The 19253-nt window shown below is 44.3% G+C and overlaps 1 protein-coding gene and 1 pseudogene across 1 annotated transcript in view; both read right to left on the bottom strand.

Annotated features, from left to right (window-relative positions):
* Positions 1-3319: 3319 nt before the first annotated feature.
* SFRP1 (secreted frizzled related protein 1) overlaps positions 3320-19253 on the bottom strand; it is a 40825-nt gene continuing 24891 nt past the window's right edge. The window contains exon 3 of the mRNA XM_047856569.1: positions 3320-3643. Within this exon, the coding sequence (XP_047712525.1) occupies positions 3321-3643 (323 nt within the window). The 3' untranslated portion in view covers position 3320. The remainder of the gene's footprint in view (positions 3644-19253) is intronic.
* On the bottom strand, positions 4496-4697 carry LOC125165113 (uncharacterized; annotated as a pseudogene).

The raw sequence follows: 19253 nt of genomic DNA, 5'->3' as shown, positions 1-19253 counted from the left end.
CATCACTGAAGAAACTCAAGCAGGGGGATGTATGTGCAGTGGAAGAGAGTGAGTGGTCTATCACTGGGGACGGTGGGGGGAAAGACACAACTCACATTATCATTGATTAATTGAGTGATTTTAGTCAAGTGAATATTGATACATGGCAGGAAAAGCATGAAAGTAAAATGAACACATACGGGAATTACTATTAACATAAGTGATAACATCAAAACATCTGGTAAAATGCAGTTAAAACAACAACACAAATGAAATGGAATGTAAAACATTTCACAGTATTCAAAGCTTTTGTAAAAGATTTAGACTCTATGTGAGGGGACTAGGGGAAACGGGAATTTCACCTGTGCCCTATGTATCCGCTGGTGACAGATCGGAATGGCCACTACGTTATTCTGTGGGAGTTACCCAAAGGTGCACTTCAGAGACAGCTGTGGAGTTGCAACAGAGCAACGATTTAATTGGAGTCTGATGAGAAATATACATTCTAGCTCTGAGCATGTGGGTCTGTAATCAACACATCCAAGTGAAAACTGGAGCTCTGACAGGATTCTGCCTCCAAAAGCCCTTGGTGCTAATGCACCAGGACCAGGAGCCAAGTGTCACATGGGATATTCTAAAGGTGAAGTGTTCTTGGGGTTCTCACTTTCTATCTTCTGAGAGAACGAGTTATCTTTGAAGACTAAACTGAGCTCTGCCATGACTTCACAGGATCCTACCCAGCAGGATTACTTCTCACCTTTACAAATATGACCTTTGAACTAGCAATAGTTATAATCACATACAGACCTCCTCTATTAGAAACCGATGACCAAGCCAATAGTCTATACACTGGTTCTGTTCTACCAATGGTTTGTTGTTTCTCAACAAAGGTTTGTGGTAAGAAGGCAGTTTTGAGCCCACAGCCTCCTTTTGCATCCTCAAATTGCTGGTGTGTTGTAGACAAAGAGTGTGTATCTCAAATCCACAGTCAAATTCAAAAGTCCTGGGACCATATGGTTGGGGTAAAACGTGCAGCTGCAGTTCACATTTCCAATTTATTTTGAACTCATTCTGAAAATGTCACTTCCTGTCTGAGGATTCCCATGTAGACAGCTGCGCAGCACGGCCGCCTAATCTTCCGTACTCTTTCTGCTGTAACAGCTAATACCCCACACAAAACCCTTCCCAAGGCCCAGCTTTGGGCAGAAGCCTGTTGCATGATGCTCTGTCAAAATGAGCAGATACATATAAGCAATGAACTCATGAGTTAATCAACCAAAACTAAGGCCCAGATCCATGCACTCATGAAATTGTTCTGAATTTCAGTTAACAATAGTAAAGTAGAATATTTCTAATTAACTAATGTATATACACATTTAAAAGAAAATCATCCAAAATTACAGGCAAATCACTTAAGATCCCCAACACTTTATGATTAAAGGTCAGAGAGAACCAAAAAACAAAAGTGTTAAAATAACAAGATCACTAATGGTGAGAGGTTAATTATATCAGGATCACCCTCAGGTAGGTAATGAGTTGGTATGCTAATTTTCAGACTGGAGTCTTCAGAAGTTAACAGAATCTTCCACTGTTTCTGTGTCAGTCCAGGGCCATGGGGGTGACACTTCCCAGCCTCACTGCAGCTTCTGGATTGGGTATAAACATTCATCCGGAGGGACAACCACTAGTTCACCATCTTCAGGTGTTACAGAGAATTAAGAATCAGGCTTGAGGAACAAATTCACATTAATTGCTTAGAATGACTTCCTATACACTGAACAGGAGTAAAGTTGCTTCTGTGAATGAGCTTATGTACATCACTTATTAAACACAAGGGTTTTAAGAAACATCTTCGGGCACTCAGGGAAACCTGTAGAGATGTGTGTTGTCTTTGAAACTCTCTCCTTAGATGGAGACATTTTTTACTTAACTCTCCCTCTGCAGAAATTTAAAAAAAAAATTTTTTTTAAGTACAAGGAGGACAGGCAATCTGGCTGTTCTGAATTTCTTTGATCTATAGGCAATCAAGTTTAAGGGAATCCACTTCTTCACAGGAAATAAAGGCATGGGAAGCACTGTGAGTTCTGACCAGCACTGTGTTGTGGCCAGGACAACCCAGAACTCCTCAGGAAAGAGGACCACAAGGTTTGCTCTCAGGCAAATCCACTTCCCACCCCAAATGCCCCGTGAGAGAGCAGCTCTGCTAGAAAGTAGCCTCAAATGCATGGACCCTCAGCCCAGTACGTCTTTCAAATGTTAATGTTGACTTTTTTTTAAACATTGAAAAGTAAACACAGTTTTTGTTGTTCTCTAAAAAAAAAACAAAACAAAACAGAAATAAAAACAGAAACAAAAGTGAAATGAGCAAACGGATGAAATCAGAACACTAAGCTCTTCAACCAATTACAATTCACACTGACTCGCAATTTGCTGGGCTATTCCTAATATTTTTTTCTTTGTTTTCTCTTTATGTTCTTTGAAAACCACTAACCATTGCCTTCTCAGTCTGAAAATCATCGTCCCTCTCATGCCGTGGGTTTGGTGCCCACGGTGTTTCCTTTTCCTCACACAAAGGCAGGCACATGCTGCCCTCCACATGTCTGGAGGCTAGATCACGCACCAAGGCTGATGTTCACTGCCACTTCCATGGCACCTGAGACTAGCTGATTCAGATCAAAAGACAATCACGTGGAGAGGCAGAGCAGAGATGACCTCCCTGTGTTTTTACCATTACATACTGTCCTGGTGCTTTTCTTCCCTGCACTTAATTTTCTGGCATTGATCTTCAGTTGTAAGTGTGGTGTGTGTTTGTTTCTGCATAAGGTGGACAGAGACAGAAGTTTCTGGAACTGAAAGCAGCACATCAAAGGCATGGATTAGCTAATAGATCCACAAGCAATTTGTGACCACACAAAGAAAGTTGCAGAACTTAGTTTTTTTGCTGCTGTCTCTCACTTTTTTCCCAATGCTTTTTGGTTGGGGGTTTTGTTTGTTTTTTACTGGCAAAATTTTCTTTTTTAGTGGCTGTCTCTGGTTGAAATGGTTTGCACCTACTTTTCCTCAGCGATGTGCTGTTCCACACTGTAGATCCTAAAAGACTTCCTAATCTAAATGGTTTTCCTTACCTGGGTATGCAGCTTTAAATACTGGCGGTACTGGGGTCTAGAGTGTGGCTATGGAGGGGAAGGAGTGGGAAAGCTGCCAGAGCAAAGCCAGCTGGATTACAATGTCCTCTACCAACTGAAGGGGCAGTGAGCACAGACCTCCAGGCTCTAGGGTTGTATGCTCAGCCCCGCCCCTCACCCCAACCCACAGCTCCCTCCCCACCCACCCAGGGAGAATCACTTAAAGACTGATTGAAAAGTGGGGCATTCATGATTTTTCATTTTCTTCATGAAGTTTTTGAATTCCTTGTTTTTCTTGTCCCACTTGTGGATTGCCGTCAGCAAGTACTGGCTCTTCACCTTCCGGCCCATGATGAGAAAATGGTGGCTCAGGTTGTCCAGCTGGTGGCAGGGGCAGTCAGCCCCATTCTTCAGGTATAGGACAAGCTTCTTCAGTTCCTTCTTCTTGATGGGTCCCAGCTTCAGAGGCTTCTTCTTCTTGGGGACAATCTTTTTGTCGCCATTTTCTTTTTTCACTTCTTTTATTTTCATCCTCAGCGCTAGAGACGGTGCAGGCAAGGTTGGGGAAGAGGAGAGAAGGAGGGAGAAAAAGCATTTTAGAACCCAGCTTTCCATCTGAAACAATAACCCAAACTTATGGCTCAAGGGGGAGATGAAATGAAAGGCAACTGGCAAGTCAACGAAAGCGGCAGTTTTATAGGTAAGAACCAAGGTCTCAGTTAATTTTCATCTTCTGAGTCTGCCCCCTAGTTTTGTGGTGTCTAATGATAACTCAGTAGTTGCCCTGGGACACCATGAGATTCTCAAGTAAATTTTCAGAACCAAATGATATTTCTCTTTTTTAAAATTCAGTGACTCAAAATATCCTACAGTGCTTTAAGAGAAGAAGGGAATCATATAACTGAATATAATCCACATAATCTAAAGCTATAGACCTCAGGATTCAAAGAAAAATTTTACCCGGAGGTTGTTTTTTTTTTTAAGAGAAAGCCATTGGTTTAGTTTTTTAACATCCACGGGACCTAAAATTCCTCAAAAGTTGGATCCTATAAACAAGACTGACAAAATCTATGTGTGCACATGCGGCAATAGAGAAATTAAACAGCACATCAAATGGTCATGCTTGAGTGCATCAAAAATCAGTGTCCAACTTCTGCATTGGAGAAATCATAGTCCCTACCACTGTGCCTCTAGGGAGTTCTGACAGCAGGTACTGCTGATGTTCTGTCAACCACAAAGCAACTACTAACGGGTGCCACTAATGCTTCTTTCCACTGGGTAGACCCACACAGAATCAAACTCTGCTTTGAGCTCTTGACAGATTAGAGCAAGTCCTGGTGAAGTCTTGACAGATAAATCCACGTGATGATCTCTGAGTCTAATACAGGACAAGAGCTTCCCTTCCTCAGCAGCGCTATCTGCAGGAAAGGAAAGAGCCCATCTACCGTGTCCGCCTTATCTTTTCCTTGTCTCTACAGACCCTGAGTTAACATTATTTTAATGTGAATGTATGGACACGAAATTTAGTGAAGTTAATTAAATTCGCGTGGAGGCATTCTGCACTTGATCTTAGCCAAAAGGCCGAGAAGCGATGCGTGGAGGCATTCTCTAAGATGTAAATGCACTAAAAATATGGTGCCACTGTGACACTCAACTCCCCTCTCAGGTTGGCCAGCCCAGATATTTACCAAAGGAGATGAAAGTCATTTTCTAGATGCTAGTCACCAGATAATTTGTGCATCCTCTGAATTCTTCTAACTTCAAAATTAGCAAGCCTCCTCTTTTTCATGACTTGAAACTCCCACCCAGGCTCCATGAGGAAAGGCTTGAATGTGAACAGAATAACAGTAGTTAACAATTATGAGAGCATATGGCATGCCAGGAAGTGTGCTAAGTATTTTCCATGAATTTCCTCAATTAAACCTAACAACTCCATGAGGAAGGTATAATTATTTTCCCCCATTTAATAGATGAGAAAAGTGTGGTGTAGGGGGTTAAGTTAACTTGGCCAAAGTTTCTAATCCTCAATTTAAACCCATGTCTTAAATGTGCACTTTTAATCACCATGCAGTCCATGCTGACTCTATGGCAGCAAAATTCTTCATAATGAACCCCATATTTAGAGGACCAGCGAAATGGATCAAGAAAATAGGGGAGAAGAGCTCAGACTCACTTCCTGGTTTCACCCACATTTCAAAACAACTTCGTTTACAAAATGGTAAAAGAGTTTCTCCTGGTTTAAAAAGACTGCTGTAGCAAAGGCTTTATTATTCAGTATTTACTTGATTAAAAAACACACCCTTGGCTAACCCAAGAATAAGAAGGAGAGGGGAAAATCCTAGGAACAAACCTTTAATGAATGTGTCAAAGTCAGTAAATTAAACCCACTCCCACTGCTTTCTTTTCTTTACAAAAGGAGTTCCAGATTTTGCAGTCTACTTAACCTCATATAATACCCTAGGCCTGGTATCCCTTAAGAAATGCCTCACTCCCAAGGGCAGCAGAAGGTTCAGGAACTGGGCACTAAGCAGCAGAAGACTCTTGCTGAGGATTAACCTTGACCTTTCAGGCTGGTCCAGGCTTCCCAGCACACATGGAAGTGAGTTGAGCACAGCTTCCCAATGAGTTCCTTTCTTTAAGCTCTCCCTGACCCAAACCGGCCACTGACCAGTGCTTCTGATTATGCTTTATTCCTACCCCCACTGCAGACAGGGTGTATGGGGACCAGCAGGCAGGAGTGTGGCAAACAGAAAGCATAGAAACTACCTGTCCAGGACTTCACCCCAGACATGCCCACACAGGCCTACACTTGGGTTAGTTTGTTGGCTTACAAACTTTGTGCCTGGTGGTTCACTTGGGAAAAGACTTCAACTGTTCTGGTTTGTGGCTTGCTGCAGGAGGAAGGTTCTCAGTGGAGTTCAAGAAGGAACCAGGAGGAGGAGACTCACTGCCCAGGCCTAGGGAAAGTCAAGTTTCCATCTTGGCCTCCCCTCTGCAAAACAGAGAAAACAGGACTGGGGGAAACCACTCATCAAAGAAAGGAATACTACGGGAGGAGAAGGCAGTAAGAACAATTCTGCTCCTTTCACGAGACCCTTTAAATAAGGTGGCCCCAAGGTATTAGGTGAATCCCAAGCTACTTCCCAAAACCTAAGGCTGGCAACCAAGCATTGCTGTAGAAGCGCCGGAATGCATCAACAGCAGATATGAGTGCATGCCCCAGCTGACAGTGTGGGCACCTTCTTTTCTGCAGAGAAGTGAGCCATCATTTTTTGAGTGCCACACTCCACAGATGAGCACAGGGTAGGCTGCTTATGTGCAGCGCCTTATTTCATGCTCTAGGCTGCTTATGTGCAGCGCCTTATTTCATGCTCACAGCACTCATGCTAAGAAGGCATCATTATTATTTATCACAATCAAGGAGAAGGACTCAGGTCAAGTAATGACAACACGAAGCCACAGTATGTAAGAGAGATAGAATCAGAATTAAAACCCACACTTAACCCCAAAGACCACACTCTTTCCTACTATACCATGACTGGGTTTAAAATGATATTGCTTCAGTGGAAACTATTTCACTCTTTTGATTGTGTTGCTTTTAATCACAACTCAAATCAAAAATTAATGTTCCTTTGCCATGACCGTGTAAAGGAATTTAGTTTACATAGGTGGGGGGACACTGAGGAGAGAGGGGAAATCAAATGATGGAAATGTGTTATGCATTAGACTCTTTATTTCTTGCCATTTGGCTCAGTTTCTTTTTTGAGGTGGGGAGAGTAAGGAAGGAGGAGGCACATATGGCCAGAAATTACTAACATCTTTCCATCTTTTAAGGGTTTATTTTAGGGATGCAGATTACCAACAATGTTTGGATAGGCGATTAGCCGGCCAAGGTTGATTTCCCTGTGCCTTGTGGATATACGCACAGCCCCCCACCATACCACATCCAGGGGCTTCTGACACAGGGGTGGGTGCTGGCCCAGGAGCAGCCTGGAACGGATCACCACTTCCTCTTCCCCTACCTGGCCTCCACTACACAGAGGGTGCCTGAGCCCCAGAGATTCGCCCATAGACTGTGTTCACAGTTTCCAATGCAAATGGTGGTGTGGGCAGGGAGGAGAAGCCAAAGAGGCAGCAGCTGGGGCACTAGACAGAGTACTGGGTCCTGGGTTCTAACTGTGTGACCACAAAATCTGGTTTCTGCTCTCTGAATCTCAGTTTTCCGTCTGTAAAGCATACAGTGCTGACTGCTGGCCTTGCAGCACTACCATCCAGAGGGCCCATGTGGGTCAATGCTGGGGGTCTAGCCAACCTCATCTCTAGGATTCCCCATGCTGTGCACAGTCTTCTCTTCCTTCATTGTGTGCCCTTCTCACCCTGGGAAAAAATGCTACAACTACCTCCGGCCCTTGATCTCCGCTACCTGTAACACCTGGACCCCAAACTAAAACAAAACAAATAAACAAAACACCTTAGTGTTTTTTAGCAACAACTTCACATCTTCTGAGAGTAGAATATTACTCCTACCTCTCACCTTGCTGGTTGGTTACTGCCAGCAAGAATTCAGAGACCCAGAAACTTGGAAAACCCCAGGTAAGGTTGCCACTAGGGTTCATCTGGGTCTTTCTGATCAATATTAAAATAAATAATCCCTTATGTTCAGGTAGACATTTAAATTTCATCCCACTTTCAGTTACCTGAAACCCTATTTTTTGCTCCCAAATGATACTTCTTTGGTAGCTTCCCCATGAAGCTTGGCCATATTTCTGAGGCTAAAATGAGAACAGGAAACTTATTACATCCATTGCAAACCAACACTCTCTTCAAAACCACCTCTCCGTCCTGGCCCTCTAATGCTAATGGTGCCACCATTAGTCCAATTACCTCAACAGGGTGCTGGGGTGTATGGCAACCCTTGGCTGAGAGCCAGCCATTCATACAACCAATAACGTGGAATTGCTGCTGGAGTGCAAGGAGGATTTGATGCAAAAACTGGAAAAGGGGCTGAGTTAGGAACCAGATCCGTGACTCAGCTGATTACAATGAAGGGAAAAGAGAGAAGGAGGGCCCTCAGCGAGCACCATCATTAGGGAGAGAGGACGTGTTATTGTAAAAGTAATCAGAGGCGCAGATGGAAAACCAGGCGGCCAAGTATCTCAGAAGGCACAAGGGGAGGGCATTTCAAATAGAGGACATGCTCCTCCATCCCAAATGCTGCAGTTTAAGCATGAGTGTGAGGTGAGATCACTCAGCTTGGTGACTTGGGGTCACTGGTGGCCTATGGAAGGCACAGATCCTGATCCGAAGGAGTGGGCGTGAATTCCAAAGAGCTAAAAACCACTGGGAAGTGAAAAGGAAAGGTATGCCATACTGGCAACCACCATGCTTCTGGAATGTTTGTGAAGAGTTACCACTGGCTACTTCTAGCCAAACATATTAGATTGAGCACACACAATCATTTCCATTCCATTCTGAAGTCAGTTTAAAATTAAAGTAAAAAAAAAAAGTTATAAACACATGCAAGAAAACAAGAACATATCAGCATGCAGTATAATGGAAAGCAAATGGATGGTGAAACCTGGCTTGACAGGGAGAAGAAAAACTGAAGCTTAGCAGCTTACAGATAGGGGTGCCAGTAACAAACAAGCCAGTCCACACCGCAAGACCCAGAAATGCTCATGAATTGGGTCCACTGGGTATTTCTGACCTCAGAAATACAGTTAAAAAAACTGTATTAAGTATAAAAATTGGTCGTCTGTAGAAGGACACTCAGGTCCGCTAGGCTTGGGCCATAAATCTGGTAACAGCCCCTCACCAACTCCAGCAACATCCAAAAGGTTGATTCCAATAGAATGTGTGAACCAGAAGACTCTGGGCTTAGGCATACCAGACACGAGAGAAGGGCAAGGTGGCGAGGCACTGCACTGAGTCCAAAGGAGTAAGTGAAGTCTGCACAATAAATGGTGAGTCCCTCAGGTCTTAGAACCCTGCATTTATATCCTCCAGAGAGGAGTGAAGGGTTTCTATCTAAAGAAACTAGTAGCCCTAAAGAAAACAACTACAGCGCTCCTACCAACAAAACTCTCAAACGAGGCCCAGCAAATCACAGGTCATACATGCACATACAGAGCTTCCAATGTAATGCTTCACTCTTTGAATGGTCAGACAAAGGTCAGCAAGCATTTAAGCAAAGCCTCTAAGGGCAAACAACAGAGACCAAAACATACAAACTAAACAAGAAAAAGAGAATTCAGAGACAACAGAGACCACTTAGGGGACACAAACCTTTTACGAAGATAATATTAGATAAGACATTGTATTCATAAAAGCAGAACACAAAATTTTTAGAAGAAACATTCAGAGCGGTGCCTGTGTGGCTCAGTCGGTTGGGCATCTGACTTCGGCTCCAGTCATGATCTCAAAGTTTGTGAGTTCAAGCCTCACGTCGGGCTCTGTGCTGACAGCTCGGAGCCTGGAGCCTGCCTGCTTCGGATTCTGTGTCTCCCTCTCTCCGGCCCCCCCCCCCGCCCCAAACTCATGCTCTGTCTCTATCTCTTAAATATAAATAGACGTTAAAAAAAACTTAAATAAAAGAAAGAAACTAAGAAACATTCAGAGAACAAAAAGAGTATTAGGAAATTTAAAACATAACAATGCTATACAAGTGCTTTAAGACATGGTTGAAAACAGTTTCCAGGGAAGCCAAACAAAATGACAAAGAGTTGGGAAATAGGAGACAGGAAGATGACACAGAACAAGAGAGAACCAAGAAAACAGATGAGAGAAATACCAAAGAAATCATACACAAAAATTTCCAGAAATAAACATGAGTTCTCAGATTAACAGTTACCCAGCTCAACAAATCATGATATTTAGAAACACCAACATAAAGAGAATGTTTACAGTCCTCTAGAGAAAAAGAGATTATATATCAAATACAAAGGATCCAGCAATCAGAATGGCATTGGATTTATCAACAGCAACCCTAGAAGCTGGAGGATAACGGATCAATGCCTTTAGAATTCCCCAATTCAACACTGAGCCAAGCTATCAATCAGTGTATGCATGCAGAATAAAGACATCTTCAGAAGTTCGATCGTTAGAACAAAGTTGTCTTCCAGAGATCTTTTCTTGGGAAAGTACTCCATGATGCATTCTACGAAAGTGCAGAACAAGACACAGGATTCAGGAAACCAAAGATCTAACATCTGATAAAAGCAATGGAAGTCTTAAAATGATTTTTCCAGAATGACCATGTGGCAGGCCTGAAGCTCAATCAGTCCACACTGAAACAGGAGGAAAGAGGGCTCAGGCAAATTACCTGCAGAAAAGTTCGAGGCTGAATTCATACTATAAACATTAAGAACTGGGAAAATAAAATGAGACAATTGCTATCTCAAAGGAAAAAAAAAAAAGGTACAAAAGAAAGGAAATATATGCAGTATAGTACATGGCTCAGCTGGGGATCATATTTATTTATTGTAACAAATTAATCATTGAGTATTAATTTAACTGAAAATGTGATATAATTCTACCATAAAAAATGGGGAGAAGTGGAGATATAAGACAGATAAATCTTTATCTTCAATAATAATACAATATCAATAATTATTCAATAATACAAAATCAAAAAATAATGTCTAAAAATTAAAGTTCAGAAATGATGTCTGAAAAATAAAATTAAAATTCAGAAATAAAAGTAAGACACATAAATCTTTGTCTTCAATAAAAAAAGATCAGTAATAACTAAAAATTAAAATGAAAAATTATTTACTGACCCCATTTTGCTAAATATCACAAGTAGCTAAATTAGTTGGAAAATATTCCCTTTGGGTTGTAAGAATTAGTGGTGGGAAAGGCATCAGGCAGAGGTTTTGTTAGAAACATTTCAATACCATGACTTTTTAAATTGCATTTATTTTGACTCAAAAAAACTTAAGCTTTAAAAAGGCTTATAGTCTAGTAAAGAACTTAAAAGTATATAAACTCTAAATCAATCCCAAAACTGTGAGATCTTAAAAGAAATGCAAAGATTACATTTCTGGGTCCTCTACTCTCCATTCAACCGAGGGAGGCTGGCATTAGTTAGGGCTTCTCAAGGGCTTTGTTTGAATAAGAGCTCTGCTCCTTGCCTCTCCACCCAGAGCTCTCTGCTGTATTCCACAGTTCCTCTGAACAGGAAGTAAGAAAGCAAAGGGGGTGCATGGGGTCCTGGCAGATTCTAGGGGCAGTTGGGCAATGACAAATCATCCTGGGGCAGGTAACAGACCACACACCCTGACTCCTTAGTAACTCGCTTTTTGTCCTCGGTTACTTTCTCCTGTGGAGAGGGCTGAAGATCCCAGTAGATGGTTTGAGGAGCAGGGGGTAATACTGGAAAACTGTTTACAACATGACCTGTTACCAGCCTCTTGAATCGGGAAGGCCCACAGATGGGCACCCCATGTAGCAGCCCGGTGGGCTTGGCTTACACCCCTCCTCTAAATGGAAAAGCCTGTTCAGACAGCAAGACTTCACTAAGCAGTAATGACAGAAAGGACCTGATTTCTACTTCCCAGCCCCATTTTCACAAATATCTCAGGTGGACGACCCCAAGGAAGCAAGTGCAATAGTGCAGATGAGATTTGTTAACGGCACTGGGTAAGGGATTGGCTGTGAGAAACCACAGCCTCCTTCCAACATGCAGTAGAGGGGCTGGGCACCAGGGCAAGCTGACCCAATGAGTCCTACTGACAAAGACCCTGCAATGGAGGCTTAACAGACCTCTCTGTTTCCTGCAGGAGCCAGTGTTTGGCATCATTAATTCATTTAGCAAAGAAAGAGGCTTGCACTTGGTCACAACAACTCAGACTCTGTCCCGTGACCACAAACCACACGCTGAACACTTACATGCATTTTCTAACTATAGGACATACATTACCAAACACAACGATTGAAAGCAGCTTTCTTTTTCTCTCATTACAAGAAAACAACAGATGTAGAAAATGCTCCTGAGTGACTTATTTGAGGCAAATTATTTACTTGAATTTGTCCTGGTTTTTGGACCCCAAACGTCTTGGGGAGGTTGGGAGTGGAGGCAGCAGGCAGGAGAGAAGAGTCTGCAGCTTTCGGGACCCTCCTCATCACCCACACAGAAACACACACACAGCACACCAGCACCCATGTCAGCTATCCGGAATCCCTCTGCCTAATTGCTTGATTTCATGGATTGTGTTAAATCCCCACTGATTTAAGCTAATGGTACAAAATGAAAACCCCACTTTGAGAGCAAAGAGTTGCCTGGTGGGGTTTTATTTGGGGAGACGTGTGCACTGGCAGCCGTGGCAGCAGGGACAAGGGCCTCAGAGTGGGACAAAGAGGGGCTTTGGCCCTTCTCCTTCCCAGTAAGCCCTGTAGCCCTCCTCCCCATCCCCAGGCAGGGGGCAGAGGAGAATGGGAGAATTGCTTAAATGCAGTCAATCATTAGGATTGATTGAATCTTGGCTCCAAGTCCATGCAAACCTGCCAAGGCAAACAGTTTTTCCTGCCGCGAGGTCACTGGGTTTCCATTCCTCTCCATTCCAGCCTGCCGTGTTTGCCTAAATGGCAAGTTGGAGTGTGGAATGGTCTCTTGGAATAAAAAAGATGGGGAGTGGGTCTGAAAAGCCATGAGCTTTTCCCAGCTCTGAGAGATATTTAAGAGAAAGCTCCTCAAACTTTAGTGTCACCAGAATCACAGAGGACTTGTTAAAAATGCAGATTGCTAGGGGCCCCTGGGTGGCTCAGTGGGTTACGTAGCCAACTCTTGGCTTCGGCTCTGGTCACAATCTTGCAGTTTCATGGGTTCGAGCCCCACATTGGGCTCTGCGTTGACAGTGCGGAGCTTGCTTGGAATCTTTGCTCTCTGCTCCTCCCCCACTCATGCTGTCTGTGTCTCTCTCAAAATAAATAAACTTTTAAAAAAGTTGTTTTTTTTTTCTTTCAACATTTATTTTATTTTTGGGACAGAGAGAGACAGAGCATGAACGGGGGAGGGGCAGAGAGAGAGGGAGACACAGAATCGGAAGCAGGCTCCAGGCTCTGAGCCATCAGCCCAGAGCCTGACGCGGGGCTCGAACTCACGGACTGCGAGATCGTGACCTGGCTGAAGTCGGACGCTTAACCGACTGCGCCACCCAGGTGCCCCAAAAGTTTTTTTAAAAAACTCTGCAGATTGCAGAGCCAGTTTCTGATTTAGTAGCAATAGGATGGGGCCCAAGAATCTGTATTCCTGAAAAGTTCCCAAGTGATGTTGATGCTTCTGGTCTGAAAGGATTCAAGGGTAAGGATAGGGTGGGGTCTTTGATTTGTCACCTTGGTTGTTCACAACGGTGCATTCTGAGGATTCTTTCTTGGCTGGTGTTTGCATATCCTGGAGGCTCGACATACTCTATGCCCTCCAAACTCACGGAAGTTCTGGCTGAGGTCAACAAGTTCAACATGGATATGTCCGAGACCCAGCTGACCTTGAGCAAACTGATCCAGCACCATTTTCAGAATCACCAAGGTCTTTGGGGCCCCGATCTTCAGAGGTGAGTCTTGCAAACACAAAGGCTTTGGTAGCAAGAGACAGCACATCTCAGTGGAAAGGACTCTAGCTTCTGGTTCAGACTCCATCACTAACTTTTTGTATAAACTTGTGTAAATCACTTTACTTCTCTGGGTCTTCATGAGGCCACCTGGACCAATTAACCTCAGTTTCCTTTTAGCACTGGCAATCTTTCTAAGTCATGATACTTCCTTTCTCTGTCTTGAAAGCCAATATAGAAACACCAATCAACCAAGGGAAAGTACCTTCTATCTCAACATGGTAACCATTGCCCTCACCTGCTTACATCACCTGGGGACCTCGCTTCAATTGACAGTAGTCCAGGCCCACAGTGAACACATTGGCTTGAGAGTCCAGCCCTCATTGCGAAGTTGTCTAAACTGAAAGATAGCCCCCAGGATACAGCAGATGGAATATAGTCCATGACAGTGTAATAGCACTGTATGGTGACAGATGGTAGCTACACTTGTGGTGAGCATAGCATAACATATAGAGAAGCTGTGTCACTCTGTTGTATGCCCAAAACTAATATAACGCTGTGTGTCTACTATATGCAAATAATTTTTTTTTAAAGATGGCTCCAGATTATCTGACACACTCCAAGCATGGTCGCCGACAGGTCTTCATGCTGTCCCATCTCACAGATGGGAGAAGAGACCTAGGGTGTACCCTGACCCCATGGCTGCCCCTGGACACTTGGTTGGGATATCTCTGAAGAAGGTGTGAGTCCAGTGCCTGTGGCAACTGGGGCAGGCCCACCTTAGCTCTTATCCCTTTACTGTTCTCTCAGCTGATCTCTCTAAAGGCAGGAGGTGTACTTGAAGCAAAATTCATGCTTTTTCTACCCATCCTTCTGGCCAAGCTACAGTCCATCTTCTCCCTGAAGCCTCCCCATCCCGGTCCAGCTTTGACCTTCATGGCCCTCCCTGTGTGAACCATGATTCAGCATAGCATGATAATTACCCATGAGTGTGCCTTACCTGCCCACATCCCCACTATGAATGCGTGCAGCGCAAGGACCACATTCATCTCTGTTCATTGACTAGTGTCATGCCTAACACATCAGAGAGCTCAAGCTAACATTTACTGGATATACGAATGAATAAAGAGACATCAACAGCACACTCACTGCCCTGAAGTTCACAGCCTCACTAGAGAGACTGGAATTATTTGCACAAACCTCTGCTTTAGCACTAATAACAAGAGCCACCGCCAACAGTTATTGAACACTTGTCTGAGCCAGGCACTGGTCTAGGTGATTCTACACACATTAACTCCATGAAGCCTCTAATGACCCTATGAGGTAAATATTCTAATTAGAAGCAGTTTGTTGATTGGGAGGCAGAATGGTTAACGGGTCAATGGCAGAACCAGAATTTAATCCCAGGGAGTCTAGCTCAAATATGAGTGTGTATGAATAATACCAGAAGGGAAACTAACTCTGCCCGAAGGGGTGGAGGCAAGGTCATTGTTGTGCAACGCCTTCGGCACAGGTGGTACTCAGAAAAGGTCCCTGTGCACAAGCAGACCTCAAGTGAGGCCTGAGCAGGCAACCACAGCCCTCTGGGTCTATTTCTTCTCTTTAACATGCAGAGAATGTTCTCCAACAAGTTCATCCCGAACACTGTCCCTAAGAAATCCTAACAGAGAGGTGCCTTTGAAACTCTTGAATGGTACCAGTAATTAAGGTGATATTAATTTGATATAGTGAAACAGTAAGTAAGAGTCTCCACTTTTAAAGGGCCTATAATGGGGAAAACTGTGAAGTAATTTTCAGAATGGAAAATACCTACAATCAAGAATTAACTGGAAAGAAGTCACTACGCACAATTGTGCACATCAATGATGCAGGGGAGAGAAACATCCCAAATGTTAACAGTAGCTGTCTCTGGGTGGTGAGGAGATAGGTGATGTCAAACCTCTTTATATGCTTTTCACTATTTTCCATGTTTCATGCAATAAATATGTATTTTATAATCAGAAAAAAAAAGTTTCTCCAAAAAAGAAGTAAGTCATATCAGGAAAAGATTTGGTCACATAACATGTTTAAAATCTACAGTTCGTGACTCTGGCTCATCAACAGGTGTTCAGAGGTTACTCTCTGTTCCTTGTAAGAGGTTCTGCTGCCTCAGGAGGGGAAGCAGATTTTCACAGAAATCCCAGGAACCACCAAATTTAATGTCTATTAATCCTGTGTGCATTTGACCAGGATTTCCCAACCAAAAAATTTGTTAATTCCTTGCTATGCCATGAAGTTTCAATGGGTGGTCACCACAGAGATGCCCTGGTCATGGGGTGGAGGACCAACTATGTAAGTGAGCTTCCAAACCAGGACATTTTTGAGACAGAAAGAAGGTAATTGATCATTATGCCAGGACAACAGGAATAAACCGGGACCATCCTGGGCAAACTAGAATGTTTGGCCATCCTAGCAAGAAACTAGCCCATATGTAAAGAGTGCATGCATGTTTTAAAGATGTGACTGACAGGATGCCTGCCTGGCTCAGTCAGAAAGGCATGTGACTCTAGATCTTGGAGTCATGAGTTCAAGCCCCACATTGGGTGTAGAGATTACTTGAATAAATAAAGTTAAAAAATGAAGATGTGACTGGCATGGAGCTGGTGGTGAGGAGTCTGGTGAACAGGAGGTGACAGATCCCCACCTTCTCCCTCTCTGGACTCCTCAAGCCACCCAGCAGGTGCACAGGTCAGAGAATAAGGCATACTTTATCTAACCCAGGAACTCCCAACCCTTCCAAAGTGGTGAAAGAGACAGCCCTGGCTGGGGGAAAACAGAGTCCAGTAGATACAGAACCATTCAGCTGGTAAAAACCTTTGACACAGCCATGAGTCCTAAGCCATTCCCTCAGTTTAGGGAGGAGAGCAATGCCCAGTCAGTGATTTGAGGCACAAAGCTATTTGAGGTATAATATGCAGAACAGAAGACCCCTGTCCTGAGGTATCTTCCCTTCACTATGGCAAGCTGCTTTTCAGGTCTGAGGTGAGGGAATGTTCTCACTCAGGACTCACTGTACCCCCTTTTCCCTCTCAAGGGCATGCTAGGAATAAAAGGACTCAGAGAGGGAAACACCCCTCTGACCCATCACAGTCTTCTCCAAAGTACCAAGCTAAGAAAGCTCAAAAGACAGAGGCCAGTGTCCGAAATCCTTCATTCTGACCGTCATATGGTTTTGCTCTGAGGCAGAAACAGAAGCCTCATCTCAAGACCTGATCCCACCCCTCCATTGATATTACATGCACTTACTCATTTACATTTCTGATCCTGCATATCTACCCAACTTTCTGCACTTCAATTTTCTGTTTCTTTTTTTCCCCACCATTCTAGTCTTTGTGTAAACAGCAGGGATACTCTGAAGACCTAGTCGCCCTAGCAACCTGCCCAATGGTGGCCCTTCACAGGTACCAAGGTCCAGCCCGAACCTACACCCCTGGCGCACACCTTCCCCATCCATGGGATCCGGAGCCTAAGAGGAGCCCAGGGTGCCAGGGAAATAAAGGCAGTGGGGATGCGTATGCCTCTCTGCCCCCAACTAAACTCCCTGCTGTTTCTTCAGGATTGACACTTACATGGCTGTGAAAGCTGTGGTCCCCTGGGGCAGCAGAGAAGGGACAAATAACCCCAGGCCCAAAGGAGAGCCACACGAAGTCTGGTGGATAGGCAAACACTCCAGGCACTGCAGAGACAGAACATAGCAAGTGCATTCCTACCCTTCAGGTGGCAAATGCCTTCTGGGTATTTACCAAGTTCTGGGCAAGGTCTTTCAATGTGCCCAAGTACTCTCCACATAGATGCATCCCTTCCTACTGAGAACAATCAAAGTCCCGGGGTTAGGGGCAATGACTCTGGCTCCAAAGTCCCTTTGGACAGTCCTGTGATCACCCAGTTCCCCCAACAGGTGTGCCCAGTACAGAGAGAGGGTCAGTAGAGTCCCCCTCTCCCCGCTCCCACCAAAAACACACTCACTTTTCCTAGTTCCTTTCTCTGGTTCTCAGTGCACCACCCAGAGAGCTAGGGGGAGGCCTCTGGGATTGTGCCCCATGGGCATTCATCACACTACCCCCATCCCTACCTCCAATCATCCTCCCACACACACACTTACCCCCCAACTCGCATACAAACATAGAGCGCTTGCAGTCACTTCAGAACACAAAATGTTTAAGTTCATGGCTACCATCCAAAGATTTCAGATAAGTCGGTAAGTGGGAATGCATCTTGTCAACTGTGGGGTGCTATACAAGCACCAATACCAGTTTATATCTTTTGTGGACAGATGTGTACAGAGAGACACCATATAAACAAGAGCCACAGTGCCAATCCATAAAAAGTTGAGGATTTGCTGAGAAACTATTCTTAATATGGCATGCACGCTAGAGCTGATTATGATCAGTAGCCTGAGGGGCTGTGGGCAGTGGTCAGAGGAGCCGACACACCCGGTGGTATGAAGAATTGCATAAAGATGCAGGCTCAAGATCTAGGATCTCTGTGCAAAGCTGCTGACTGTTTTCTCGTGCTCAAGTCTACCCTGATCATGGTTCCTCCAGCAAAAGGCAGATACTGTGCCTACTGTTCAACCAATCTTTATTTTACTGAGCTGCTGGAGCAACTCATTAGAGAGCTTCTGAGCACTCAGTGCTGGGGCACTGCTTCCCAAGCACCTTCTGGGGAGCTGACTGCCCTCCATGTCTGCATCTGACTCTCCCAGGCTGGCTGCATGCAGATGTCCTCTGACCTCAGGTGTAGAACAATGTACCTCGTGGCTCTTGGTTTTCTGTGGCTCCACTCACAAGCATGCCTGTCACGTTAGAAAGTGGGTCTCATGACACCCCTGTCTCCAGCAGCTACACATCAGAGCCACTGGCTATTATGCCAAGCTGCTCCCTGCCTCCCAGTAACTACCAGGAGCCAGGCCGCAGCACATGGGAGGCAGCATCCCTTGGGTTACCATCTCATGCCTAGAATTTCCTCTATCAAGTCAGGCACTCCAGACTGACAATGCTTTCTTCATTGGAAACCCTTTCCAAGATTCACACATCAATAACCCACTGCGTGAAGCTGGCTTTGCTTCGTGTGGTTGCGAGTCCATAACGCCTCTGACGACCACTCTGTACTGTCATCTACCAAGTTTGCCTCAGGGATCCCTGGTACTGACTGTCAAGTGCCAGGCACTGTTCTAAGGGTCCTATAGTTCATCTTCCCAGCAACCTAATGAACGAGGTACTATTATCATCCACCTTTTAAGACAAGTGGATTTAGGCATATAATTTCCCAAAAGACATCAGCTAGTAAATGACCTAGAGCCAGGATTCAATCTCAGGAGGGTTGGCTCTAGAACCCTGTAGTGAGTTGAATAGTGTTCCCCCAAAATTCATGTCCAACTGGAACCTTAGAATGTGGTTTTGAAATGTAGTCTTTTGGGATGTGATCAGTTACACATGATTGTAACCTGATACCGGCCCAGGCTGCCCTGTTTGACTTCCAACTCTGCTGTGTGACCTTGGGCAAGTCACTTAAACTTTGGAGCTTCATCTTCCTCCACCTAAAAGGAGGGATAATAATATTT

The sequence above is a fragment of the Prionailurus viverrinus genome, chromosome B1 (genome assembly GCF_022837055.1).
Source record: "Prionailurus viverrinus isolate Anna chromosome B1, UM_Priviv_1.0, whole genome shotgun sequence".
Taxonomy (NCBI): Eukaryota; Metazoa; Chordata; class Mammalia; order Carnivora; family Felidae; genus Prionailurus; species Prionailurus viverrinus.
Note: the sequence above shows the minus strand (reverse complement) of the source record. Positions and strands in the feature narration are given on the sequence as shown.